Source organism: Ahaetulla prasina, chromosome 1, assembly GCF_028640845.1.
Source record: "Ahaetulla prasina isolate Xishuangbanna chromosome 1, ASM2864084v1, whole genome shotgun sequence".
NCBI lineage: Eukaryota > Metazoa > Chordata > Lepidosauria > Squamata > Colubridae > Ahaetulla > Ahaetulla prasina.
Genome location: NC_080539.1, coordinates 375,707,215 through 375,734,720, shown reverse-complemented (window position 1 = coordinate 375,734,720; position 27,506 = coordinate 375,707,215). Strand labels below are relative to the sequence as shown.

Here is a 27,506-nt window from a genome sequence, read left to right as displayed (position 1 = left end):
TTTCAGCCTGGGGGTGAAGGGTTCTGACCACTCCCAATTTGTGATGTGTCTTGTTTTTTCCTCAAAAAATCACTCCAGTTGCCTTTTCAAAATAAAAACTGCTTCTGATGCCTCGCTTCTTCACTTTGCTTCAGTGATTGGAAACCTCCTCAACTGCTTCTCTTCTGCCTTAATCAATTTGAGTCTCTCTTGGAACAATTTCTTCAGGTCTGGTCACCCTTGCTGACCAGAAGACTCCAGTGGGGGACGCTACACAGATGGAGTGAAGGCCATTATTCATGAGAATTGCTGATTCCAAAACTCAGGGATTTTGGCAGTACCCACCTGTGGAAAAGGACTGAGCTTTCTAATCAAGGAGAGAAACTAATCAAGGAGAGAAGCAACTTAGAACTAAGGAGAAATTTCCTGACAGTTAGAACAATTAATCAGTGGAACAACTTGCCTGCAGAAGTTGTGAATGCTCCAAGACTGGAAATCTTTAAGAAAATGTTGGATAACCATCTGTCTGAGATGGTGTAGGGTTTCTGCCTGGGCAGGGGGTTGGACTAGAAGACCTCCAAGGTCCCTTCCAACTCTGTTATTATCTTATGTTATGTTTCTGGGGGCGTTTAATCATGATTAATAAACATTTTAAGTGAACATCTTTGTAGGCCAGCAGAGTCTCCAAGATGTTGTCCCTCCCCACTTTCATATGGTCTATAATCATCCAGAGGAAGACTTCTGCAAAGCCTGGGATTTCTAGTTGAATTTGGCTCTTTATTGAGAAAAAGACAAAAATCAGAACTACACAAGGACTTTGTAAACATCTCTAGAAAGTTATTTCTAAAAGGAGTTTCTGAATCCAAAACAAAGAAAACAGTATCTATATTTTTCTGTACAGGTGAAACTTACGAGAGATTATAAATAAGCACTAATGGGTCATTTTGAAAATCTGGGAGGCTGGAGAGCATAAGAGCTGCCAGGGGTAAATTCCCACCAATAACCAGATCACCAGGCCTGTAATATTCCCATTGATTCTGAAAGTTTAAAACTTTTTGTGATGCACATATGGTTTGAGTCTTCTTAGCAGTCATTGGGGGCAGGAGCCAGAAGATCAGGAAAGGCAGCCCAATCATTTTTATCACCTTCCCTCCTAGATCAAAAAACAAAGTTAGTGGGAAGCAGAATTGAAGGGAGCTCTTGAAATCTCAGCAGGTTTACATAGTTCAGAATGTCTTGCCAGCTGGATGGCCTCAAGGCAAGTTTAACAGAAGTCCTTTTGCATTAACACATTTGTATTTTATCACTTTATTTGCTCCTATCTAGACTATTCTGAAATTAGACTATCTGCTGTATTTTATTTTAATTTATTTTAATGATAAAGTCACAAGACTAATCAATCAATAAACTAGCATTGTATCAATCATGCCTTCTCTTACCGGAGTTTTGGCTTTGACACAAAGGGCACGACTGAGCCGCACCAAAGCTCAGAGTTAGCTCTTTGGAAGACCAGGGAAGGTCTTCCACCATTGGGAGAACCCAGGGCATATTTTTGGAAGCAGGTTTTACCTTGGAAGATTTCTGTGGGTTGAAATCCTCAGGGGATACATTAAGAATTACTGTTCTTCTGGTAATTGCAGGGAAAAGCACTTGTCCTGCCCCCTGAGCAATAGATGTTTTGTTTTGCACATCAGGTGGGGAAAAACATGTTTGTGTTTCTTGTTGTCTCTTGTTGCTAATCCGCAGAGCAGAAGGACTTGAGAGTTGAGATTTTGACCTACCTGAAAGTGAACACCTGAGCAGAAGATGGAGTTTGGCCTGTGTCATAGTATGTTCAGACAGAATGGGTGCTAATGGGGCATGGTGACAGTCAGTGTACCCTAGGTAGTGTGAGCAATCATGTCACTATTTAGATGGAATAACTGGTTTAGTTATACCCACAAGATAAGAGATGGAAATAATTGACTGATCACATTTATATGGCCACCCATCTCATGCAAAGGGATTCTGAGCAGCATACAACCATCCCATAAAAATTGTACTTCTTCCTCTTGTGCCCTATCCGTCATCGGATGTTGACGATCTTATTTTTATCAACAGCAACACGAAAAAGTGCTGCTGAGTTTTGTACAAACCGGTCCCTTAGATTTTGAAGCCATGATGTTCTTCTTCTGCCTGGACCTCGTTTGCCTTCAATCTTTCCTTGGAGGATTAAGTGAAGGATGCCATATTTTTCCGGGTGTCGCATCACATGTCTAACTTTATTTTTTTTATGGTTTTGATGATTTTCCTTGGCTTTCCCAGGCGACTTATCACCTCCTCATTTTGTAAATTGTAAATAAAGAAGACAGTGATTGCTTAAAATCTTTATATGCTAATAATAGAGTCCCTGAGTCTGCTGCGAGGAGACCAACCAATGCAGCTCAGCAAGCAAAGAGATAATGTGCCTTATCAGAAACATGCATAACTTTTCTTGCTACTGCAATTTTCACCAGCTGAAGGTTCTGGATACTCTTCAAGGGGAGGCCCAGATGGAACATATTGCAATACAAGAGCAACCAATAGATTTAAACTTAATGTTAACTGCTTTAATCTAGAGTGCAGAAAATATGACTTCTGTAACAGAATCATCGGTGCTTGGAATACTTTACCTGACTCTGTGGTCTCTTCCCATAATCCTAAAAGCTTTAACCAAAAACTTTCTACTATTGACCTCACCCCATTCCTAAGAGAACCATAAGGGGCGTGCATAAGAGCACAAACGTGCCTACCGTTCCTGTCCTATTGTTTTTTTTCTTCTTCCTATATATATATATGCTTATACCTCCTTATATTTCCTGATATATATGTTTATATACTATATAATCTTTTTGCGTGATGCTTATATATATTGTTGTGACAAAAATAAATAAATAAAATAGTCCAACCAGGAGGTCTTTTGCCCAGGAATGGGTGCAACTTGCATATAATCAAAGTTGTGAGGGGCCTTCTAACCATAACTGCCCCTTGATCTTCAACCAGGAGTTGTGAACCCAGGAGAATCCAAAATTTCTCACTGCAAAGCAGCCCATCCCAGCACCACAGATGGTGTAATCCTTGAACTAGAGGACTCCAAAACCCTAAGCCACTAAGCCTTGCTGGGGTTCAGTTGAAGTCTGTTTTTCTCCATGCAAATACTCATAGCCTCCAGACAGGAGGACATATGTTTAATATGTTATTCTAATTAGTTAAGCATATCACATCACAATACTGAGAGGTACAGAGAAATATCTTAATACTTTAAATTGTATTGCACCAAATCTGAAATGCAAATAGAAGGAATTTCAAACAGGAACTAAAAATGATATGTGTTTGGACAGACATGATTATAAACTAGCAACAGGAATAGCAGACATATACTTCATAGTGCTATGCAGCCCTCTCTAAGTAGTTTACAGAGTCAGCTTATTGCCCCCAACAATCTCGGTCCTTATTTTACTGACCTCGGAAGGATGGAAGGTTGAGTCAACCTTGATCCAGTAAGGATCAAACCCTGGCAATCAGCAGAATTAGCTTGCAATATTGTATTCTAACCCTGAGCAACAAAATATTTCAATGATTTCCAACTATTTAAAGGATACGCTACTCTTTTATTTCATCATTGTTAAGAAACCACATCAAATGAAAAACGGGGCCAAAGACAAAATAAATGTTACTATTTTACATATAAATCAGAGATTCTTGTGCCCCATTATATTTTTTCTCTGATTCAGATCAGGCCTGAATAGGATAATGTAGCATTTGGGGAAAAAGATGCAAGCCAAGAGACCAGCCCCAGAGGCCAAGATGGAGAAGATCTCCACGGCCACCATGGACTTCCCTTTGGTGCTCAGGTAGGTGGGAAGGAAAGTGATCCAAACACTGCAAAAGACTAGCATGCTGAAAGTAATGAACTTGGCTTCATTAAAACTATCAGGCAATTTCCTAGCCAAAAAGGCCACAGTGAAACTCACAAGGGCCAAGAAACCCAGATAGGCTAAGACAGTGTAAAACATTAAAGCTGAGCCTTCATTACATTCCAAGATGGTCTCTCCTACTAGTGAGTGGAAGTCCATGTTGGGAAATGGGGGAGAGGCTATCAGCCAGGTGGCACAAAGAATTGCCTGGACCAGGGGACAGGCCAAGACAATGGAGTTAGTCAGTGGTTTTCCTAAGAGTTTCCTTGTCTTTTTCCCTGGCTTGGTAGCCATGAAGGCAAGAACCACCATGACAGTTTTTGCCAAGACAGAGGAAACTGCCAGGGAAAAGAGAATGGCAAAGACAGTTTGTCGGAAGAGACAGGTGAGCTTCCCAGGTTGACCAATGAAGAGGAAGGAGCAGAGGAAGCAGAGCAGGAGGGAGACCAGGAGAAGGTAGGTGAGATCTCGGTTGTTGGCCTTGACAATCGGTGTGTCACGATGCTTACGGAAAGTCACCAGGATACCAGTTGTGAGCAGAGAAAAGAAAAGAGCTAAAGAGGATAAAGCATATCCCAGGGGGTCTTGATAGGAGAGGAAGTGGATCTTCTTGGCAATGCAGTGGTCCTTCTCCTTGTTGGGATATTGGTCTTCTGGGCAAGGATCACAGAGGGCTGCATCTGACATAAAGAAATCAAAGCTTTGCCTGAGGATTCCAGGGACATCTTTTCATAAGCCTTATTTCTTCGTCATTATTCCTCCCTCTCTCTACTCTGGCATGATTTCCCTTTTCTGCTATGGACAGTCCACAAGGGAAGTGATAGAACGACCCTTTGTGCATTTCATGGTGGATGAAACAAGTTCATTCTTTGTATATTATTGATGATGCTTTGGCTGAGTTGGTCCCAGACAAGGAGGTGCCCAGCTCCAGCTACTCTGGTTTGTTTGCTTTTTAAGAAAAGTTTGTCTCCAGTCACTGGCTTCTCCCATGACTATTGCGGCTTTAAGTGGGAGAGAGATTGTCATTTCTTCCCTGCTTTTTAGTGATTTTACAAAAAGACTGATAGATCTGTAGCTAGAAATCCTATTCTTTTGAGTGTTTGTGCATTAGTTTTTGTGTTTCTGCTGAGGAGATCTAAATTGCAACAGAGAAGGTCATGAAATTATCTACTAAATTTTGGGAGAGGGAAAAGTCTCTTTTCCTGATCCAAAGTGGTTTATAGAGAAATTGATTGCAAGAGGAAAAAAGGAAAGTTTGATTCAGAAGCACCACAGCACTGAGAATTCTTTGGCTCAGGTTCTCCGCTACGTACTTAAAATCATTTGATTTATAAATTTTTTATTGTTGTTGTATTTGATTATTAGCAGACTTGGACAGATGGATCTCCTTTTCCTCTGACATGACTCTTTGCCTAACTTATGGTCATTAGCCATAGTCATCCTTATCTTCAAATACAGAGACCCCAGCCTAGTTGAAAATTACAGACCAATCTCATTGTGTTGCATTACCTGCAAAGTCATGGAATCAATCATAAACCAATCCATTATCCTCCACTTAGAAACAAGCAACCTACTCTCTAACAAGCAGTTTGGTTTCAGAAAAAAATTGTCCTGTAATCTGCAACTCCTACATTGCAAAAACATATGGAGTAAACAATTCGTCCAGGATAGACACAATTTACATAGACTTCTGCAAAGCCTTTGATTCAGTGGTACACAACAAACTACTTCTAAAACTAAAATCTTATGGCATTTCTGGATCCCTGCATAAGTGGAGAGCTGCATTCCTATCAAAAAGGCAACAAGTAGTCAAAATAGGGAACACCTTATCAAACTCTGCACCTATTAACAGTGGTGTCCCCCAAGGCAGCATTTTAGGACCCACACTCTTTATACTTTACATAAATGACATTTGTGATCATATTATAAGCAACTGCATCCTCTTCGCTGACAACGTTAATCTATTCAACACCACCGACAATGCTGCTGCCCTACAAAGTGATCTTTTTTTTTATTTTATTCAAAAAGTTTTACAGAAAATTTCCCCCCCTTTCCCCCCCTCCCCTCCCCCCTCCCTTCACAACCCCCCTCCCCCCCGACTTCCCGGAACGAGCACAAGGTATAGTTAAAAATAAAACAAACATATGCTAAAAAAATTTCATCCCAACTTAATTATACCCCTACAATCATCTTTCAAAAAGGCTGATATCTTCGCCATCTCAGCCAAATTGGCAACTTTCAATATCCATTCTTCTATTGTAGGTACTTCTTTTTTCTTCCAGTATTGTCCTATTAGTAATCTTGCTGCTGTTATTAGATTTAAAATCAATTTAGTCTCAATTACTGTACAGTCCGTAATAATTCCCAACAGAAAAAATTGCGGCAGGAACTTTATCTTCTTTTTCAAAACATTTTGTAAAATCCACCAAATTTTTATCCAAAAGGCCTTTATATCCTTACAAGTCCACCAAATGTGAAAATATGTAGTGTCATCACAATTACATCTCCAACATTTTGCTTGCATATGTGGATACATACATGATAATTTCTTAGGATCTAAATGCCATTTATAAAACATTTTATAAAAAATTTCCCTCAGATTCTGTGCCTGCGTGAATTTAACATTTCTAATCCAAATTTTTTCCCAAGTTTCCAATAATATTGGCTCCTGAAAATTTTGGGCCCACTTTATCATATAGTCCTTTACCAAGTCCCTTTCAGAATCTATTTCAAGTAACACATTATACAATCTCTTTATATGCTCCTGAGACTGATTTCTAATTTGCTTTACCAAATTTCCCTCGTTCTGCTCTATACCAATTTTCTGATCTTCCTTCCATCTAACACGTAATTGCTCATATTGAAACCAAGTATAATTTTTCCCTTCTTCTTTTAGTACGTGCAGAGATTTTAATTGCAAATTACCTCTTTCAGTATACAAAAGATCTTTATATGTAATCATTTCCTGATTCTGTTCTATATTTATATTCTCTATTGTATGTCTAGGACTTGCCCATATAGGAACCTTATAATTTAGTTTATAAGAGTATTTTTTCCAAACACGCAGAAGAGCAGTTCTTAACACATGATTTTTAAAGGCCTTATCCACTTTTTTGTCATAAATTAAATATGCATGCCATCCATATAGCAAGTCATAACCTTCTATATTCAAAATTCTTTCCTCTGTTAAATTAAACCAATCACTTATTGCAGAGAGAGCAGCTGCTTCATAGTATAATTTAAAATTGGGCATTTTAAACCTTCCTTTCGAGAATCTTGAATTATTTTCATTTTAACCCTAGCTTTTTTACCTTCCCATATAAATTTGTTAATTCCCTTCTGCCATTCCTCAAGATTCTTATCTTTCTTAATTATTGGTATCATCTGAAAGAGGAAAAAAAATCTAGGTAAAACATTCATTTTAATAGCAGCAATTCTCCCCAGCAAAGATAATTGCAATTTTTTCCAAACAATCAACTCCTTCTGAACTTTTTGCCATAAAACCTCATAGTTATTCTTATACAATTTCACATTTGACGATGTAATATAGACCCCTAAGTATTTAACCTTCTTTACAATTTCAAATCCTATTATTTCCTCTAGTTTTTCTTTCTGTTATCTGGCCATATTTTTTATTATCACTTTTGTCTTTTTCTGATTTACCTTAAACTCTGAAACCTTCCCATATTGATCAATTATTTCCAACAAAGATTTACTAGAATTTATAGGGTTTGTTAAAGTAATCACCAGGTCATCTGCAAAAGCTCTCAGCTTATATTCATGTTGTCTAACTTTAATTCCCTCTATCTCCTTTACTTCTCGTATTTTAAGTATTCTCGTACTTCTCGCCGTGAGCTGAAAACGCATTTATTTATCCAAGCGGGACTGGATTAAAAGTTTTATTTAATTTTAACTGGGGTTAGTTATTAATTTTTAGGTAATGGGGTTTTAGCATTTTAATTGTAATTTTAAATTTCTGGCCTATTTAAATAAGTTTTTTAATTAATCTTTTACCTTGTATGATATTTGTATTTTATCGGGCTGTAAACTGCCCTGAGTCCTTTGGGAGATAGGGCGGTATAAAAATTTGATTAAATAAATAAATAAATAAATAAATTTATCCAATAATGGTTCTAGAGTTAAAATAAACAATAATGGTGATAAAGGGCATCCCTGTCTTGTTCCTTTCGCAATCTTATTTATTTTATTTTATTTTATTTTATTAGATTTTTATACCGCCCTTCTCCCGAAGGACTCAGGGCGGTGTACAGCCAAAATAAAATACAGAATATATACAATTAAAAGAATTTAAAATAAAACTATTACTAAACGGCTGATAATTAAAAAAGATTTAAAAATTTAAAATATTAATAAAACCCCAATTTAAAATCAACTATTTATGCCAGTCCTGCTTGAATGAATAAATATGTTTTTAGCTCACGACGAAAGGTCCGAACATCAGGCACTTGACGTAAGCCAGGGGGGAGTTCATTCCAGAGTGTCGGTGCTCCCACAGAGAAGGCTCTACTCCTGGGGGCCGCCAGCCGACATTGTTTGGCGGATGGCACCCTGAGAAGGCCCTCTCTGTGAGAGCGTACGGGTCGGTGGGAGGCATAAGGTAGCAGCAGGCGGTCTCGTAAGTACCCGGGTCCTAAGCCATGGAGCGCTTTAAAGGTGGTAACCAGGATCTTAAAAGCTTCTGTTAAGCTACCATTGATTATAATCTGTGCTGTTTGCTCTCCATAAATTGCCCTAATTATTCTTGTAAAACCATCTCCAAATTGCATCTTTTCTATTAATTTAAATAAAAAATCCCAATGCAATCGATCAAAAGCTTTCTCTGCATCGAGAAAAATAAATGCTGCTGGAATAAAATTTTTCTTTTCTAAATACTTCAGTAAATTAATAAGCTGCCTAACATTATTCCTCATCTGTCTCCCTTTTATAAATCTAGATTGATCATTATGAATTCTTCGCTGCAAAATCAACATTAATCTATTAGCTATTATTTTAACAAAAATCTTATAATCATTATTTAAAAGTGAGATTGGCCTATAGTTCCCAGGTTTAGAACAATCCTGTTCCTCTTTTGGTATCAATGAAATAAAAGAGGTTCTCCATGAGGGGGGAATTCCCCCTCCTAATTGTATCTGATTAAATAATTCCTTAAGTGGACCTAACATCTCATCCTGTAAATTCCTATAATAACTAACTGTAAGCCCATCCGTACCAGGAGTTTTCCCCATTTTTAATTGTTTAATTACCAAAATAATTTCTTCAGAGGTTATAGGCAGATTCAGTTCATCCGTTTGTTCTAAAGTTAAATTTTTAACCTTATATTCCTTCAAATAATTATCAATATATTATCTTTAAGATATAAATTTGTATAATATTCTAAAAAAACTTTTTAAATTTTATCCTGTTGATATCTCTCTTTACCTTTATATTCTATTTTTTCTATAGTACGTTGTTTTTGTCTTTTCCTTAAGATGTATGCTAACCGCCTACCAGGTCTATTTGCATTACAAAAATTATTATGTTTGGCATATTGTATATTTGTTGCCACCTGATCAGCCATTATCATATTAAATTGATTCTGTAATAACTTTATTGCATCTTTAAGTTTTTGATCATGCGGGTTATTTATTAATAATTGTTGTTTCTTATAAATTTCATCTTCTAGATACCTACGCTGTCTTTGTTGCTTATTTCTCTGTCTATTATTAATATATATTAATACACCTCTCATAAAAGCTTTACTGGCGTCCCAAACCATTTCTATCGATGTTTCATTATTCAAATTATAATCAAAAAATTCTTTCATCTGCTTTTTACATTGATTTACATTATCCTGATATCTAAACAAATTTTCATTTAATCTCCAAGTTCTTCTACCTTCTTTTCCATATTGCAATTCCATCCAAACAGGACTATGATCAGACAAACATCTTGGAAATATCTTAGTTTTCTTCACCCTAAAAAGCAAATCATTAGAAATTAAAATAAAATCAATACGTGAGAAGGATTGATGCCTATCAGAGAAAAAAGTATAGTCTCTTTCCTCCAAATTCCGCAGTCTCCATACATCTCTCAACTCAAAATCTTCTATCATGTCAAAAAAGGATTTAGGCAGCTTTGCATGTGCAGGTATCTTCTTAGAAAAAATTCTCTTGTCCTTTCATGTATCTATTACTCCATTCCAATCTCCCAATATAATACACGATTTATAATCCCATAGAATCAACTTATCATATAACATTCTATAAAATTTTCTTGTTGCTGATTGGGTGCATATATACCAAACAAAAGGGTCTTTTTTGTTTCTATTGTAAGTTCAATAGCAATATATCTTCCGTGAATATCTGCCTCTATTAACTTGGCTGGTATATCTTTTCTCAAATAAACCACTATGCCATGTTTTTTGTCCAAAGCTGGAGCAACAAAATGTTTACCTAACTTTGAGTTTATTAAGTACTTTTGATCTGATAGTTTAATATGCGTTTCTTGTAAGCAAATCACATCATTTCTAAATTGTTTCAAATAATGAAATATTTTTCTTCTCTTCTGAGCTGAATTCAAACCATTGACATTCCAGGTCAAGATTTTATTTGCCATTACTGGCCTGCTGAAGCTTTTGAGCGATCAGCTGAAGATCGTCCTCCCGTATCTTCGGCCGTGCTCCTCCCACCGCTTCTGTAGCAGAATCCGGAACTTTACTTTGAGTTTGTTGCTCTTTTTCTTTGCGCTTAAGGGCTCGTCAGTCTTTGTTCTTGTGGTTGTTCCTCAGATGGTAACATCACTGGAATCACCTCAGCTTCCACACCCATTTGAGTTTCTTGAATTCTTTTTTCTATTATTTCTACTTCAAGTTTCAGCACGGTAGAAAGAAAATCTTTGGCCTTAAGCACTGTATCAATACGATATCTCCTTCCTTGATAATACACTGTCAAACCAACTGGAACCTCCCATCTAAATTGAATCTGGTATTTCTTAAGTTCTTGTGTAAAAAATGTAAAGTCCTTTCTATCCCTTAACATCTTGGGAGGAATCTCTTTCAAAACCTTCAGCTCCTGTTCTCCTATTTTCAAGTTTTTCTGAAATGTAACTTGCAAAATTTGATTTCTCACTGTTCTTTTCAAAAAATAAACCACAATGTCTCTAGGAAGTTTCTTCTGCCTAGTAATTCAGGAATTAACTCTATAAATTTTGTCAATTTGATAAGCAACCTCTTGTGGATCAAGTTCAATAAGTTCAGCCAGAGCTTCTGATAAATTTTTTAAAAAATCTTCCCTTTCTCCTCATTCAAACCCCTAATTCTCAGAGCTCCTTCCATCATTCTATACTGCATCACCACCACTTGATCTTCATTTTGTCCAATTTGATTTGCATTCCCCATTCTATTTTCTATTTGTTGATTTGACTGAGCAATTTCTTGCACCTCCTCCTCCACCACCTCCAGTCTTTTGCCAAACCTTGAAAAGCCATCAAGATATCTTCTTATTTTTTATTATTCTCTTTTATTTCTTCTCTTATTTTCTCATTATTATCCATCATCTCCTTAAATCTTTCTTCAAACACTTTCCCTTGCTCTTTAATCAAATCTTCTAAAGCTGGTTCAGAACCCCTTCTACCCCCAGTCTTAGGTGGTTTAGTAGCCATTTCAGTTTTTAAAATTCACAAGAAATAGAAATAGAAATAGAATTTTTATTGGCCAAGTGTGATTGGACACACAAGGAATTTGTCTTGGTGCATATGCTCTCAGTGTACATAAAAGAAAAGATACGTTCATCAAGGTACAACATTTACAACACAATTGATGATCAATATATCAATATAAATCATAAGGATTGCCAGCAACAAGTTATAGTCATACAGTCATAAGTGGAAAGAGATTGGTGATGGGAACTATGAAACGATTAATAGTAGTGCAGATTCAGTAAATAGTCTGACAGTGTTGAGGGAATTATTTGTTTAGCAGAGTGATGGCCTTCGGGAAAAAACTGTTCTTGTGTCTAGTTGTTCTGGTGTGCAGTGCTCTATAGCGTCGTTTTGAGGGTAGGAGTTGAAACAGTTTATGTCCAGGATGAGGGATCTGCAAATATTTTCACGGCCCTCTTGATGCAGTATACAGGTCCTCAATGGAAGGCAGGTTGGTAGCAATTATTTTTCTGCAGTTCTAATTATCCTCTGAAGTCTGTGTTTTTCTTATTGGGTTGCAGAACCGAACCAGACAGTTATAGAGGTGCAAATGACAGACTCAATAATTCCTCTGTAGAATTGGATCAGCAGCTCCTTGGGCAGTTTGAGCTACTCAGTTGGCGCAGAAAGAACATTCTTTGTTGTCCTTTTAATGATGTTTTGATGTTAGCTGTCCATTTGAGATCTTGCGATATGATAGAACCCAGAAATTTGAAGGTTTCTACTGTTGATACTGTGTTGTCAAGTATTGTGAGAGGTGGAAGTATGGAAGGGTTTTTCCTAAAGTCTACCACCATTTCTACGGTTTTGTGTGTGTTCAGTTCCAGATTGTTTTGGTTGCACCACAAGGCTAGTCGTTCGACCTCTCGCCTATATGCGGATTCGTCATTGTCTCGAATGAGACCAATCACTGTTGTGTCATCTGCGAACTTCAGTAGCTTAACAAATGGATCATTGGAGATGCAGTCATTGGTATACAGAGAGAAGAAGTGGGAGAGCACACAGCCTTGGGGCCCCTGTGCTTATTGTACAGGTATTTGATGTGATCTTGCTTAGCTTCACCTGCTGCTTCCTGTTTGTTAGGAAGCTTGTGATCCACTTACAAGTCTGTTCCGGTACCTGTAGCTGGTTTAGCTTAGTTAGAAGAATGTCTGGAATGATGGTATTGAATGCTGAACTAAAGTCTACAAAAAGGACCCTTGCATAGGTCTTTGGAGACTCAAGATGTTGTAGGATGTAGTGCAGAGCCATATTAACAGCATCATCTGTTGATCTATTTGCTCGGTATGCAAATTGCAAGGGGTCTAACAGGATCCGTGATGCCTATCAGAGAAAAAGTATAGTCTCTTTCCTCCAAATTCCGCAGTCTCCATATATGTCTCAACTCAAAATCTTCTATCATGTCAAAAAAGGATTTAGGCAGCTTTGCATGTGCAGGTATCTTCTTAGAAAAAATTCTCTTGTCCTTTCCTGTATCTATTACTCCATTCCAATCTCCCAATATAATACACGATTTATAATCCCATAGAATCAACTTATCATATAACATTCTATAAATTTTCTTGTTGCTGATTGGGTGCATATATACCAAACAAAAGGGTCTTTTTTGTTTCTATTGTAAGTTCAATAGCAATATATCTTCCGTGAATATCTGCCTCTATTAACTTGGCTGGTATATCTTTTCTTAAATAAACCACTATGCCATGTTTTTCTCCAAAGCTGAAGCAACAAAATGTTTACCTAACTTTGAGTTTATTAAGTACTTTTGATCTGATAGTTTAATATGCTTCTTGTAAGCAAATAACATCATTTCTAAATTGTTTCAAATAATGAAATATTTTCTTCTCTTCTGAGCTGAATTCAAATCATTGACATTCCAAGTCAAGATTTTATTTGCCATTACTGGCCTGCTGAAGCTTTTGAGCGATCAGCTGAAGATCGTCCTCCCGTATCTTCGGCCGTGCTCCTCCCACCGCTTCTGTAGCAGAATCCGGAACTTTACTTTGAGTTTGTTGCTCTTTTTCTTTGCGCTTAAGGGCTCGTCAGTCTTTGTTCTTGTGGTTGTTCCTCAGATGGTAACATCACTGGAATCACCTCAGCTTCCACACCCATTTGAGTTTCTTGAATTCTTTTTTCTATTATTTCTATTTTCAAGTTTCAGCACTGTAGAAAGAAAATCTTTGGCCTTAAGCACTGTATCAATACGATATCTCCTTCCTTGATAATACACTGTCAAACCAACTGGAACCTCCCATCTAAATTGAATCTGGTATTTCTTAAGTTCTTGTGTAAAAAATGTAAAGTCCTTTCTATCCCTTAACATCTTGGGAGGAATCTCTTTCAAACCTTCAGCTCCTGTTCTCCTATTTTCAAGTTTTTCTGAAAGCAACTTGCAAAATTTGATTCTCACTGTTCTTTTCAAAAAATAAACCACAATGTCTCTAGGAAGTTTCTTCTGCCTAGTAATCCAGGAATTAACTCTATAAATTTTGTCAATTTGATAAGCAACCTCTTGTGGATCAAGTTCAATAAATTCAGCCAGAGCTTCTGATAAATTTTTTAAAAAATCTTCTCCTTTCTCCTCATTCAAACCCCTAATTCTCAGAGCTCCTTCCATCATTCTATACTGCATCACCACCACTTGATCTTCATTTTTGTCCAATTTGATTTGCATTCCCCCCATTCTATTTTCTATTTGTTGATTTGACTGAACAGTTTCTTGCACCTCCTCCTCCACCACCTCCAGTCTTTTGCCAAACCTTGAAAAGCCATCAAGATATCTTCTCTTATTTTTTATTATTCTCTTTATTTCTTCTCTTATTTTCTCATTATTATCCATAATCTCCTTAAACCTTTCTTCAGACACTTTCCTTGCTCTTTAATCAGATCTTCTAAAGCTGGTTCAGAACCCTTCTACCCCAGTCTTAGGTGGTTTAGTAGCCATTTCAGTTTTTAAAATTCACAAAATATAAGTCTAGAAACTTCTCTTTTCCCCTTTAAGTATAGGAGAGCTCACTTCACTTCATTAGAATCCACACATAACGTTTCTTAGCTTAGTTACACAGGCTGTTTACAATTCCATTCTTCACTTTCACTTCCTTTCAGTCGCCATCTTAAACAGTCAGTTAAAACAAAGAAAAAAAAGTTTCTCTTTTTAAAAGGGTAGAAGTCAGGAAATCAAAAATACTTGCAATCCAGTAGTTGTTCACTCGTGCTTATTCCGTCTGCTTATAGAAATCCATAAAGATAAGACAATTAGCAGAGTTGGACACTTTCTTCTTTTCCTGCTTTTGCAGGAGCGCACTGAAGGTCGGAGCTTGGCAGGGTGATTTATGGGACTCGACCCTCAGGGCTCTGTTTAATCAAAAACAAAGCCCCTGGGGAGGTCTACCACTCCCCCGCAGCTCTTATCTTTCCCTTTCATCCAGGGAGAGAGATTAAAGCCGGCTTTTTCCTGGCTTTTACGATGTTCAGTATGGAGCCCCTTAATTAGGAACTCAGCGAAGAAGATGGCGCCACCGGAAGTCTCCCTACAAAGCGATCTTGACTATGTGTCAGAATGGTCAAACAATTGGCAACTCCAAATCTCAACCAACAAATGCTCCCTCTTACACATGGGCAAAAAAAAATCAGAACACCAAATAAAGCTGGGCAGATAAGACCTCATAGATGATCCTCACTCCGTCAAGGATCTTGGAGTACTCATTGCAAATGATCTAAGTGCCAGAGCTCACTGTAACAGCATTGCCAAAAAGGCATTAAGAGTTGTTAACCTAATCTTGTGAAGCTTCTTCTCCAGTAACATTGTACTGCTAACTAGGGCATACAAAATCTTTGCTAGACCAATTCTCCAATACAACTCATCTGCCTGGAATCCACACTGTATATCAGACATTAATACAATTGAGCGAGTGCAGAGGTATTTCACAAGAAGAGTCCTCCACTCCTCTGCTCGCAACAAAATACCTCATGCCAGAAGACTTGAAATTCTGGGCCTAGAATTTAGAACTACACCGTCTTCTGTATGACCTAAGCATAGCTCATAAAATATCTGCTACAATGTCCTACCTGTCAATTGCTATTTCAGCTTCAACCACAACAATACCCGAGCACACAATAGATACAAACTTAAAATGAACCACTGCAAACTCGATTGCAGAAAATATGACTTCAGCAACAGAGTGGTCAATGCCTGGAATGCACTACCTGACTCTGTGGTTTCTCCCACAACCCCCCAAAACTTTAACATTAGACTTTCTACTATTGACCTCACCCCATTTCTAAGAGGTCTTTAGGGGGCGTGCATAAGAGCACCTACCATCCCTGTCCTAATGTCCCCTTTTATTCATATCCTTTTCCTGTATTCATAATCATGTTTATACTTATACCTGTTATCTTATACATGCTTGACAAATAAATAAATAAATAAATAAATAAATAAATAAATAAATAAATAAATAAATAAATAAATAAATAAATAAAAATGTCTATTGATTGATCCTGGAAGATCTGTTTTTGACATTTTCTCTACCTGTCTGATTAGAAATGGTCCCTTCTGGACAAGGGGCACATTGGTAGCAACAGACCTGCTCTCCCTCTGGAACTCTCCTCCTCTCTCCTGCCTGGCACCTCTTCAGGCCACACCTGGCAAAGGGCACCTTCTGAAAGAGAAAAGGGAAATGCTTGAGATGGCATAAGCAAAGAACATGCTTCATTCATTCATTCTCCACATTCCTATTTCAACTGAAAGAAAGTCTTCAAAAGAAACGGTTCCCCCGGGCTTCCCAGAAACCGAAAAGATCTTCTAGGTGAACTAGGCAAGCACCATTCCTCTCCCTTCAATGGATGCTGGAGATTGGAGCTGGGACCTCAGCATGCAAAGGAGGGCTGGTGAGATGGAGCTACAGCTTTGATGAAACAGTAAATGATGAGGACAAACTGAAGAGGTTGGGAGGGAAATGAGTTCTTGGAGGAGTGGGAGGAGGTCAATAAAGTAGAAACGGGAGAAATGGGTTCTAATTGAGGCAACATTGAACTGCTTGGTTCTCAGTACGATTTTCTTAAAATTTCTATGACAACATAACGGATGTGCTTCTTTTTTTTAAAGGCAATTATTTTTTCTTGAGGTTAGTAACAGTAGAAACAGGGAGAGGTATTTTGAAGTTTGATAATAATGAATATCTATGGCTTTATATCATCAATGACCTATGTATACATATGGTATGAATTAAGTGTAGTGCTTGACTGAAAAGGGCCAGAGGGGGAAAAATAGAAATAAATCAAAGGAGCCATTCAAAGGATCCATAGAAGAAACATCTTCATAGAAGGTCCCTAAAGATCTTCAATGGTCGCCTGAGTTTCAGGAGGTGACCGTTTCATGGAGGAGGAATCAGTCCAGAGCAAAATGACAATCTGGGTGTGTTTGACTCTGTCATTTTCTTCCCCTTTCCTGAAATATATGACTGAGTCCTTGTGTCTGAAGGAGCCCCTCCCATTCTTGACTCCAGTGTGAACTGCTAAATCCTGCAGTGAGATTTGATTCTTGGTTTTGGGGTCCCGCCTTTGATCCCACAGTGGGAATAGTCCATAGAAATCACTGTTGCCCACCCTAATGGAATCCTGGCCTTCAGGAAGTTCTTCCAAATCCAAATCTTTTCTGGAACCTGCAAAAATTGGACCTGAAATGTGTTACATGCACATCAGCTTTTTCACCAAATTGCTGCCATATTTTATGATTCAATAGACCTTTTTCCAGCTAGAAGGAGAGAACAAAAACCAAAAACTTTTAAAAACTTTTTAAAAACTTTTTTTTAACCAAAAACTGGGGTGACCTCACCCCATTCCTAAGAGGTCTGTAAGGGGTCTGCATAAGAGCACAAACATGCCTACTGTTCCTGTCCTAATGATCCCTTTAATTGTATCCAATTCGTATAGTTATTACATACTTATACTTATATATATGCTTATATATTATATAGTTATTTTCAGGCTTATGCTTATATATACTGTTGTGACAAAACAAACAAACAAACAAACAAACAAATAAATAAAACAAATCTTTCCCTGAATTTACATCAATGCCTTTCAACTGACCTTTGTGGGCCAGGTGATCCCATCAGAGTTAATGGTGAAATCCTGACCTGGGGGAGCCCCGGGATCGATTTGCCCGACTTCCACAAGGACAATTGATCGATTGGGGAGGAAAACCCAGTTGAGAAGATTGTAACGAACAGACCTCAGTCTATTTTCCAAGAAGGAGACTTCTTCTCCAACACTGTTGTTGAACTGAACGTTCCTCAAATAGGGAAGGATCTGAAATAAAAAAGATTTTCAAAATTGGAGTAATTGGCTGAAAACCACAAATAAAACATCATGGCTCCTTCCATTCTATCATGGCCCTCATTTTAGCAGACCGATTTACTGAGAAGTTTTTATTTTTATTTTATTTATTTATTTGTCGAGTAGGTATTAGATAATATATATAAGTATAAGCACGAATTGAATACGTAAAATGAATACAATTAAAGGGAACATTAGGACAGGGACGGTAGGCACATTGATGCTCTTATGCACGCCCCTTACAGACCCCTTAGGAATGGGGTGAGGTCAACAGTAGACAGTCTAAGGTTAAAATTTTGGGGGTTTTGGAATGAAACCACAGAGTCAGGTAGTGCATTCCAGGCATTGACCACTCTGTTGCTGAAGTCATATTTTCTGCAATTGAGTTTGGAGTTGTTCACTTTAAGTTTGTATCCATTGTGTGCTCATGTATTGTTGTGGTTGAAGCTGAAGTAGTCATTGATAGGTAGGATAATATAGCAGATGATTTTATGAGCTATACTTAGGTCATACTGAAGTTGGTGTAGTTCTAAATTTTCTAAGCCCAAAATTTCAAGTCTGGTGGCATAAGGTATTTTGTTGCCAGCGGAGGAGTGGAGGACTCTTCTTGTGAAATATTTCTGGACTCTCTCAATTGTATTAATGTCCGATATGCAGTGAGGGTTCCAGACAGATGAGCTGTATTCAAGAATTGGTTTAGCAAATGTTTTGTATGCTCTGATTAGTAGCGTAATATTACCGGAGAAGAAGCTACACAAAATTAGGTTAACAATTGTTTGTGCCTTTCTGCGATGTTGTTACAATGGGCTTTGGCACTTAGATCATTTGATATGAGTACTCCAAGGTCCTTCATAGAGTGAGGGTCATCTACAAGGTTGTGTCTACTTAGCATGTATTTTGTGTTCTGGTTCCTTTTGTTCTACGGCACCATTGGTGGAGATTTGAGCAATCAGGGGTAACACCAAATCTTCTTCCCCAGCACAACCAAATTTTGCCTTTGTGCCTGGGCATTTGTATCATGGCTTCTTCAACTCTAGTCTTAACAAATAATACCGACATATATAGATTTTAATGCAGCATTCAAAATATTAGTGTTTGGTTTTCCATCATGCTTTATGTGGCTATATACATTTACAAATCTTTACTTGCAAATTTGTCTTGTAAATGACAATAAATGCATTATTGGAATGATTACATAATTTCTTTCAAAATGGTGTACAATTCCACTGACTTTCTTTCGCTGATGGACAAAGAGAGCAGAAGGCAGGAACCAGCTGTGACTAAGTGGGGTCCTAGAGAAGGAAGTGCCTGCCCAGGGTTGTCCCTTCACTGTCCAGAGAAGTCCAACTTTTATCCTTTGACGCAGAAAATCCTGATGAATTTTAGACCAGGAACAAGTTGGATTCAGGCCACATACAGAGAGAAACTGAGATGGTTCTGGAAATGTGCCCACAAGGACATCAGCTGCCCTATGGAAGCCTCTGGCACAAACACACCCAGATTGTCATCTTGCTCTGGGCTGAAACCTCCTCCATGAAACATTCACCTCCTGAAACTCAGGGAGCCATTGAAGATCTTTCAGGACTTTCTAGGAAGATGTTTCCCCTGAAGATCTTATGGATACCTCATTTGGTTTATTTCTGTCCCTCCCCACCTCCACTCCCTTTTCAATTAAACACTACCGTTAAGTCATATCACTGTTTATAATAATTGCTGTTTTAACCTGTTCTGGTATTCACTGATGTTGAAGTATAAACACATTTCATGAGTAACTCAAGAAATACATACGGGAAACTTTCACTCTGAGGATCTGTGGACTGAATAAAAAGCCAGAGAGATTACCTGCCATGACTGGACATCTGAGATCCTCTTTCCAAGCCTCCTCATGGCTGCTCGTCCTCCAGATCCATACATTGCATGCAGAGCATGTGCCAGAGCATGAACGGCATTGTAGATGTTGAAACCTTCCCCAGTCATTCTTGTTTCAAACAAGGAAGATGGTAAATCTTGTAAATTCTCCTTCCCTGTACAGTTTTTCATCCCCTCTGGATGAAATTTACCTGGTTTGCGGAACCGGCACCCAAATACCTGTTCCCACCAGGACAGGAGAAACATATCACCTTGTGGGTTCAAAGGGTCTAAAGACCGGAGGAAGTGCCTGAATTCTGAGATATCAACAATGTGGTCCCTAAAATGCAAAGCCCCATGCAAGGGCTTTAGAACTTGCCAGATATCTTGACGATTCATTACAGCAAGTTTCCAAGAGGAAGTTAGGATCCAAACATTCTGAAGTGATCCTGTACCATAATTTACATAAAAATAAAGACCCAACTGAAGAGCTGCAACAGTTCCAGTCTCTCCAAAGAAAACAATGATGTCAGCTTTAACCCACATTTTGGAATGTAAAAGTAACTGGATTATATGCTGTATAGAATCATCTTTCACCGTTTCAGTGAAGGCCACACAGATCTCCTTCTCCTTCAGCATTGGCCTCAGAGTCGAGAGGAAATCTGCCCCACTGTCGCTCCCAGTGGCCAAAAGTCCAACCCAGTTCCACTGGAAATGCAGGAGCAGCTGGACTAAAGCCACATACTGAGCAGAATCCTTGGGATTAATCCGGAAGAAGGAAGAATAAACTCTTCTGTCTTCCCAAGCGGACTCAAAGCCGACACTGAGCTGGAGACAATGAGAATCTTCTTTAAAAGATAAAGCAAAATTTGATGGTCCCCATTGTGTGGTTTATTGACCCCGTCAGTCAAGTTGAATCATTTTGAGAGATAAGTTTCTTCCCTTCTTAGGAAGAACCACCAATTAAAATATTTGCAGAGTTGGGAAATGTTAGAATCCAAGGGAAGAAACCATCAACCAATGATTTATATCATATGAAACGTATCACTGAGCTGTAGTGGCACAGTGGTTAGAGTGCAGTACTGCAGGCAACTTCTGCTGCCTGCTGGCTGAGTGCAATTCGAATCTCACCAGGCTGAAGGTTGACTCAGCCTTCCATCCTTCTGAGGTGGCTAAAATGAGGACCCAGATGGTTGGGGGCAAGAGGCTGACTCTGTAAACCACTTAGAGAGGACTGTAAAGCACTGTGAAGTAGTATATAAGTCTAAGTGCTATTGCTATCTTTACACATAAAATATTTAAATGAATCCCCACAAACACCTTTAGGGTCATCTTGTCTGTTGTTTGTCTATCCCATCATTGTAGCTCAAAGAGCCCCCTTACCTGTGGGACCTTGAAGAGGCTGAAGATGGAGGCCATCAGCCTTGAGGATTTGGCATTGTCACCTCCAATGACAGAGAGAAGAGAGTCCTGCCTGTCACATTTATAACCTGGAACCATTCGGTCACGTGTGGAGAGCAGCATGAGACTGATTGAAGAAATGCTCCGTTCCCACTGGCTGTTGTCATACATGTGGAAGCCCAGGGAGATGTTGGGCAGGAGAACCGGATCCTTGTTGATTTCTCTAACTGCAAACACCAAGGCCTGGAACTGGTGGTAGTTGTTGGGTGTGGGTCTATAGGGAGAGAAACATTGTGAGGTATTACATGAAAGCGTGTGTGTGCAGGTGGAGTTTGCTTTGTCTTTGATCTTTGTGGGGTTTTCTTTGGAGTAGGATGTCCCAAATATTAACAGATTTTTAAAAAATGTTATTTTAATCAACCTGCATAGATTTGTGAGAAAGGAGAAGTAGGTATGTGTCCCCATCACACCCCATTTTATATCCTTCTATCCTCCCTCCCTTCTTCACTTTTCTCCAGTGGCTCTAATCCTACTCAATTTCTCCTCTAGTACCCTCATCACTTTTATCCTCTCTTCTCCAGTCTGGTGACCATGGTTGAGCACAAGATTCCAGTGGAGGCCACAGCAAAGATTTACTGAGGGTCATTATTAATAAGCTCTGCTGATTCCAAAACTGAGGGGGGGTGTGTGCATTTGTGTGTGTGTGTGTTTGTGTGATAGATCCCATGAAGGAACAGTTTTGAGCTTTTCCTTGAATGTCTCCTCTTGACATACTTTCCAAATTAACAATCTTGCAAGTCATCTACTTAACTAGGGCAATAACATTCCTAATAAATTGTCCCTCATCCCTCTGTACGTGGTTTATCATCTTCCTGATGAAGAATTGTGGAAAGATTGGGAATGTAGCCTGTTCTATGAGCTTGGCTCTTTATTGAGAAAAACACAGAGAGTTGAACTACACTAGGACATGGAAACATCGTTGGAACAAATATTTCTGAGCAAACAAAGCAAACAATCATGTCAATCTTTCTCTTCCAGATGAAACTTACAAAAGTCCAATAGATAATCGTAATGGATCTTTTTTAAAGTCTACGACAGCAGCATTGCTAGGATAGGCGCCAAGGGGAAAATTCCCACCAATAACAAGATCCCCAGGCCTATAATAATATTCTTGAATGATAAAACTTTTTGGCAGAACACGTCTGGTTTGCATCCTCCTAGCAGATATTGGAGATGTTGGAGGCAGGAGCCAGAAGAGCAGCAGCAACAGAAGAGGCAGCCCAGTCATTCTTGTCACTTTCCCTCCTGCGTAAAAAAATAAAAATCAAGGTTTCTGCAGAAGCTGATTTACAGGTATAGCTTGAAATCTCCGCAGAGTCTCAATACATAGTCTGCTCATTCCACCTGGATGGCCCCAATGCAAATTTATATGAAATACGTTTCCTCTTACCTGTGTTTGGGCTGCAATCAAAGAGGAAGCTGAGTCGTCTGAGTCTCACCGAAGGTAGAAATTGGCTCTTTGCAAGACACGAAAAGGTCTCCCTTCCTCCTCTTGGAGAAATCAAAGAATATTTGCAAATCAGGTTTTATCTTGGTAGGTTTGTGTAGGTGGAAATTCATAGGGGATACATTAAAAATTACTGTTCTTCTGGTAATTGCAAGGAAAAGTGATTGTCTTACCCACTTGGCACTAGACTTTGTTTGTGCACCAGAAAAGGAAAAACATGTTTGTGTCTCTTGTTGATATTCCACAGGGCAGATGGACTTGAGAGTCAAAAGAAAGTTGGGTGTTTGACCTCCATGAAGCCGCCCATGGAAACAACATGGAGTTTGACTTTTGTCATAGCTTGTTCGAATAGGATGAGTGCAAATGGGACAGGGTGGCACATGGCAATCAGTTGTACACTAGTAAGTGTGAGCAATAACACCAACGCAGGTTGAAATAACTGATTTATTGATACTCAAATGGAATGGGGCAAAAGTAGAACCTTTCTTCGTCCATAGATCTTTAAGATAGCCAAGTTGTCAGGCTAATTTAAACTCTACAGCAGGTTGTCTAAGAACTTGTTGGAGTCATAAATGATTGTCTGCTGTATTCGTTTTATGATGTAGGTCATCCAAATCCTCAGCTGGGGTGGAAAGGATACCACCATTCATAGTCAATGTCTGGACCACCTGGGGTAGTAAGAATGGGTCCATGGTGTTATGTGGCTCTCCCCTTTCTCTGAAGCTGGTTCCAGCCAGTGTTGGTTGGAGGGGAGAGATTGAGCTCAAGCCCTTATCTTCATGTTGTCTCAGTGAGGTCTTCTCAGTTCAAGGTCAGGTATCATCCATATGATGGAGATATTCAATTCCACAAGCAGTGAAGGACCAAGCAACGTAGTCAAGGTTTTGCCCTGGTTCCTGACAGCTGTTGGATGGGAGGGAAGAGTCTCAGTTTTAATGCTACCCAAATTGAGCATTCCTTCTCCCAGGAAGATCTACAATGGAAGGAGATTCCACATGTTTGCTCTACCTGTCTGATTAGAAATGGTCCCTTCTGGACAAGGGTCACACAGGTAGCAGACCTGTCAAAATGGCGGCCTGGGGGACAGATGCGTCACTAGCAGGCCACACCCAACTCCGCTCCGCAAAGGCAAAAAACATTATGATACATCACAATACATAATGTGACATCCATAGTATAGGGTCTTCTGCTTTAGCAGTGGGCAGGACTAGACGGAATGCTGATGCTGTGCAAAATGAAATAGAGACAAAGAGACAGAATGAGAGAGAGAGAGAGAGAGAGAGAGAAAGAGCATCAGAGAGTGAGAGAATGAGAGAGAATCAGAATGAAAGAATGAGAATAAGAGAGAATGAGTGAGAATAAGAGAGAGAGAAAATGAGAGAGAGAGAGAGAGCACCACCTTCTTGGAAGAAGTGCGGGTGGGGGGAGAAGGAGGATGTCTTGCATTAACTATCAATTCCCCCACCTCAATTTTGCAAGGTCGGCGCAGCAGGCAGTGGTCCTTCCCAGAGTACCTTGTTTCTCCGGAGCACTCCGCCCCCCCTCCCGCTTCTGCCCGCCTCCTCCTCCTCCTGGAGTCTCTGGGCTGCTTACTCAGCCAGAGGGAAAAGTCAAAGGGCGCTCTGCCACCCGGCTTGCCCACCTCCCCAGGGATGTCGCCCAGGGGGCCGCTCTCTTCTCAGCTCTTGCTCGAAGCCGCTTGGCTATGAAAGGGACACGTGGAGAATTAGAATCAGAGAGAGAGAAAGAGAGAGGGGGAGAGGGGGAAGAGAGAATGAGAGAATGAGAGAGGGGGAGAGAGAAAGAGAGAAAGAGAGAAAGAATAAGAGAAAGGGGAGAGAGAGAGAATGAGTGAGAGAAAGGGGAGAGAAAGAGAGGGGAGAGAGAGAGAGAGAAAGAGGGGGAGAGAGAAAGAGAGAATGGGAGAGAAAGGGTGGGAGAGAGAAAGAGAATGAGAGAGAAAATGGGAGAGAGAGAGAAAATGAGTGGGAGAGAGGAAGGAGAAAGAATGAGAGAATGAGAGAGAAAGAGTGGGAGAGAGAGGGGAGGGGGGAGAAAGAGAGAGGAGAGAGAGTGCCTGAAGGACCCCATCCCGTCATTGGGAGTCCAGGCACTTCAGCAAGCGGCGTGCTGGATACATATTAGTGGTCCACTGGATTTAAAATTATGAACTTGGTGGTCCCTGAGGTCCAAAAGGTTGGGGACCCCTGCCCTATATCATTTCATATCATACTTTCACCTGTGGCCTAGAGGTGGAGCTCTTGCCTCACAATCAGGAGATTGTGAGTTTGATCCTAGGTAGAGGCAGATGTAGGGTCTCCTGCTTGGGCAGCAGGTTGGGCTAGATGACCTGCAAGGTCCCTTCCAACTCTGTTAATCTGTTAATTTCAGACAAATGGTTGTCTAATCTCTTTTTGAAAGCCTCCAGTAATGGAGCACCCGCAACTTCTGAAGGTAAGCTTTATTCCATTGGATGATTGCTCTAACCGTTAGGAATTTTTCTATTTAGTTCTAGGTTGTTTCCACTCTTGATTATTTTCCATCCATTCTGTTCTATTTCCCTCCCCCAATACTCCCAACAAAGAGTCAGTCAAAGGCCTTCTTTTCTAATTTATTTACATAAATAAATGTTCTGCCCACGTCTATCCACGGGCCTGCCAAGTCTCTGGAGATAACTAGGAAATTATAGATAAGGCCAGAGTTACTCACGAATATATTCTTCCCTCCATTGATACAGTTTGCCCGCGCAAATTCACTGCTTTGTCCAAGACAAAAAGCCAGGAAGTTCCGCCTACTGCTTTTATAGCCTCTGTAGATGTCACTGCATGACTCATCATTCTTTGGCTTTGTCCCAACGACTCCTCTGCTGCACGCGCCGGTCACGTCTGCACAGTCTTGCATCAAGCCAAAACTGTTCTCTGGGCGTTGCCAAATCAGAAGAAGGTCCGGGAGAATCAGGCCTTGCCGGCCCCTCCTCCTCCCTTTGGTGGAGGGTGCCAGGGAGGGAGAGGGCCCAGGAGAAGCAGGCCTTGCCAGGTCTTCTCCCTCACTTTCTGAATCATCCGAGTCCAGGAGTCCGAGTCCAGGAACCTGGGTCACAACACTTTCTTTCTTGTCTTGCCATTGGTGCTTTGGAAAATGGTTTGACACACACACACCCTTCATCTTTGTGTGAGCCCCTCAAACATTGGAACACTGCTGTCATGTCTCCCCAGTCCTTCTTTTCATTAGACTAAGTATATCCAGTTCCTGTAAACTTTCTTCATATCTTTTAGCCTTTAGACCCTTTTCTCTGTACTCTTGCCAGAATCTCAACATCTTTTTTTATATTGTGGTGACCAGAACTGGCTGCAGTATTCCAAGGGTGATCCTATTTTTAAGATTTATGGGAGAAGTTAATTTCAAATTTTATTCCCTGCCATGGGGTTTTAAATAAACCAATCATTCCATCCAAATGTTGGTATGATTGTTCACACATGTGAGGTACAACTAATTGTCAAATGCCACTATGTCTCATTGACATTTATACCAGGGATGTCAAACTCGCATCATCACAGTGGTGTCAGGTGATCTATCGTGACTTTTCCCTCTAATAATAATAATAATAATAATAATAATAATAATAATAATAATAATAATAATAATAATAATAATAATAATAATAATAATAATAATATTTTAATTTTTGGCTAAACTGGGCATGGGGATGGGCATGGCCAGTGCATAATGCAGCTGGCCGGCGGGCCACAAGTTTGACAGCCCCGATTTATAGTATCCAAATAAATTTTGGCTCAGGCCAGATTCCATCTTGGATGAAGATGTTCAGTTTCAGGTAGGCCAAATACCACCTGAAGTCCATCGGTTCCTTGGATCAACAACAAGAGACACAAACAGCTTTTTTGCCTTTTGCCATGCTATTGTCAAGTGGGTAGGATGTTAATCTGCCCTGCAATTATCAGAAGAACAGTAATTCTTAATGTATCCCCTGTGGATTTCAATCCAGAAAAATATTCCAAGATAAAATATGCTTTAAAAAATATGCTCTGAGTTCCTTGGTGAAGACAAAACTTGTCATTTTACCTTCTTCTGAAGAGCTAATTCCTGGCTTTGGTGAGACTCAGCTAGTCTTCGTTTTCTCTTCGGTCACAGCCCAAGTATAGATAAGGGGAAGCACAGATGATGTAAATTTGCCCTGGGACCATCCAGGTGGCCTGGTCTCTCTCTGTCTATAGTGAAGAAATTTGGGTGTGATTTCAAGTGCTACCAGCAGTTCAGCTTCTGCACAATCCTTGATTTCTCATCTAGGAGGGAAGGTGACAAGAATGGCTGGGCTGCTGCTATTGTTGCTGCTCTTCTGGCTCCTGCCTCCAACCTCTGCTAGGAAGATACCAACCAAGTGTGTGAGGACAAATCCTTTTCAGAGCCAGAAAAAATGGGACTATTACAAGTCTGGTGACCTCATTATTGGTGGAAATTTGCTCCTGGTAACTATTATTTCATCCAGTATCCCAGACTTTCTTTTTTTTTTTTTTTTTTTATAAAAAGTTTTATTTTTACAATCATATCAAATAATTCATCCAATGTACAGTTATATACAATTAGTCGGGCTTGCCCAGTCACCACCACCCTTTTTAACACTCTTCCCTCTTCTACCTTCTTTTACTTTCCAAACCTTCCTCTCCTTCTCTTATCTACATCCACTCCTCCCTCCACCCTACACCTTCCTTCTCCTCTACTATCCCTCTTCCTCTCTTCTCCTCTTCCTACCTCCTACTCTCTTTTCTCCTCCCACCGTTCTA

General features: G+C 39.5%; 1 protein-coding gene across 1 annotated transcript; it reads right to left on the bottom strand.

Moving 5' to 3' along the window:
• Nucleotides 1–3,689: 3,689 nt before the first annotated feature.
• On the bottom strand, nucleotides 3,690–23,399 carry LOC131188441 (vomeronasal type-2 receptor 26-like). Its single transcript, XM_058163714.1, has 8 exons — nucleotides 23,348–23,399; nucleotides 22,700–22,751; nucleotides 21,183–21,474; nucleotides 20,344–20,627; nucleotides 20,012–20,139; nucleotides 17,220–17,275; nucleotides 16,144–16,294; nucleotides 3,690–4,594 (listed from the first exon to the last, which is right to left on the bottom strand). The coding sequence occupies exons 1-8, from the start codon at nucleotides 23,397–23,399 to the stop codon at nucleotides 3,690–3,692; spliced, it is 1,920 nt and encodes a 639-aa protein (XP_058019697.1).
• Between the last annotated feature and the right edge of the window lie 4,107 nt (nucleotides 23,400–27,506).

Excerpts from the sequence above, each read along its gene's own strand:
- LOC131188441 (XM_058163714.1), bottom strand. The coding sequence starts at position 23,399 with ATGGACCCATTCTTACTACCCCAGGTGGTCCAGACATTGACTATGAAT. Across the intron at positions 21,475-22,699 it reads AGAGCCAATTTCTACCTTCG|ACCCACACCCAACAACTACC; the intron begins GTGAGACTCAGA and ends CTCTCCCTATAG. Across the intron at positions 20,628-21,182 it reads GCCTCTTCAAGGTCCCACAG|CTCAGTGTCGGCTTTGAGTC; the intron begins GTAAGGGGGCTC and ends CATTGTCTCCAG.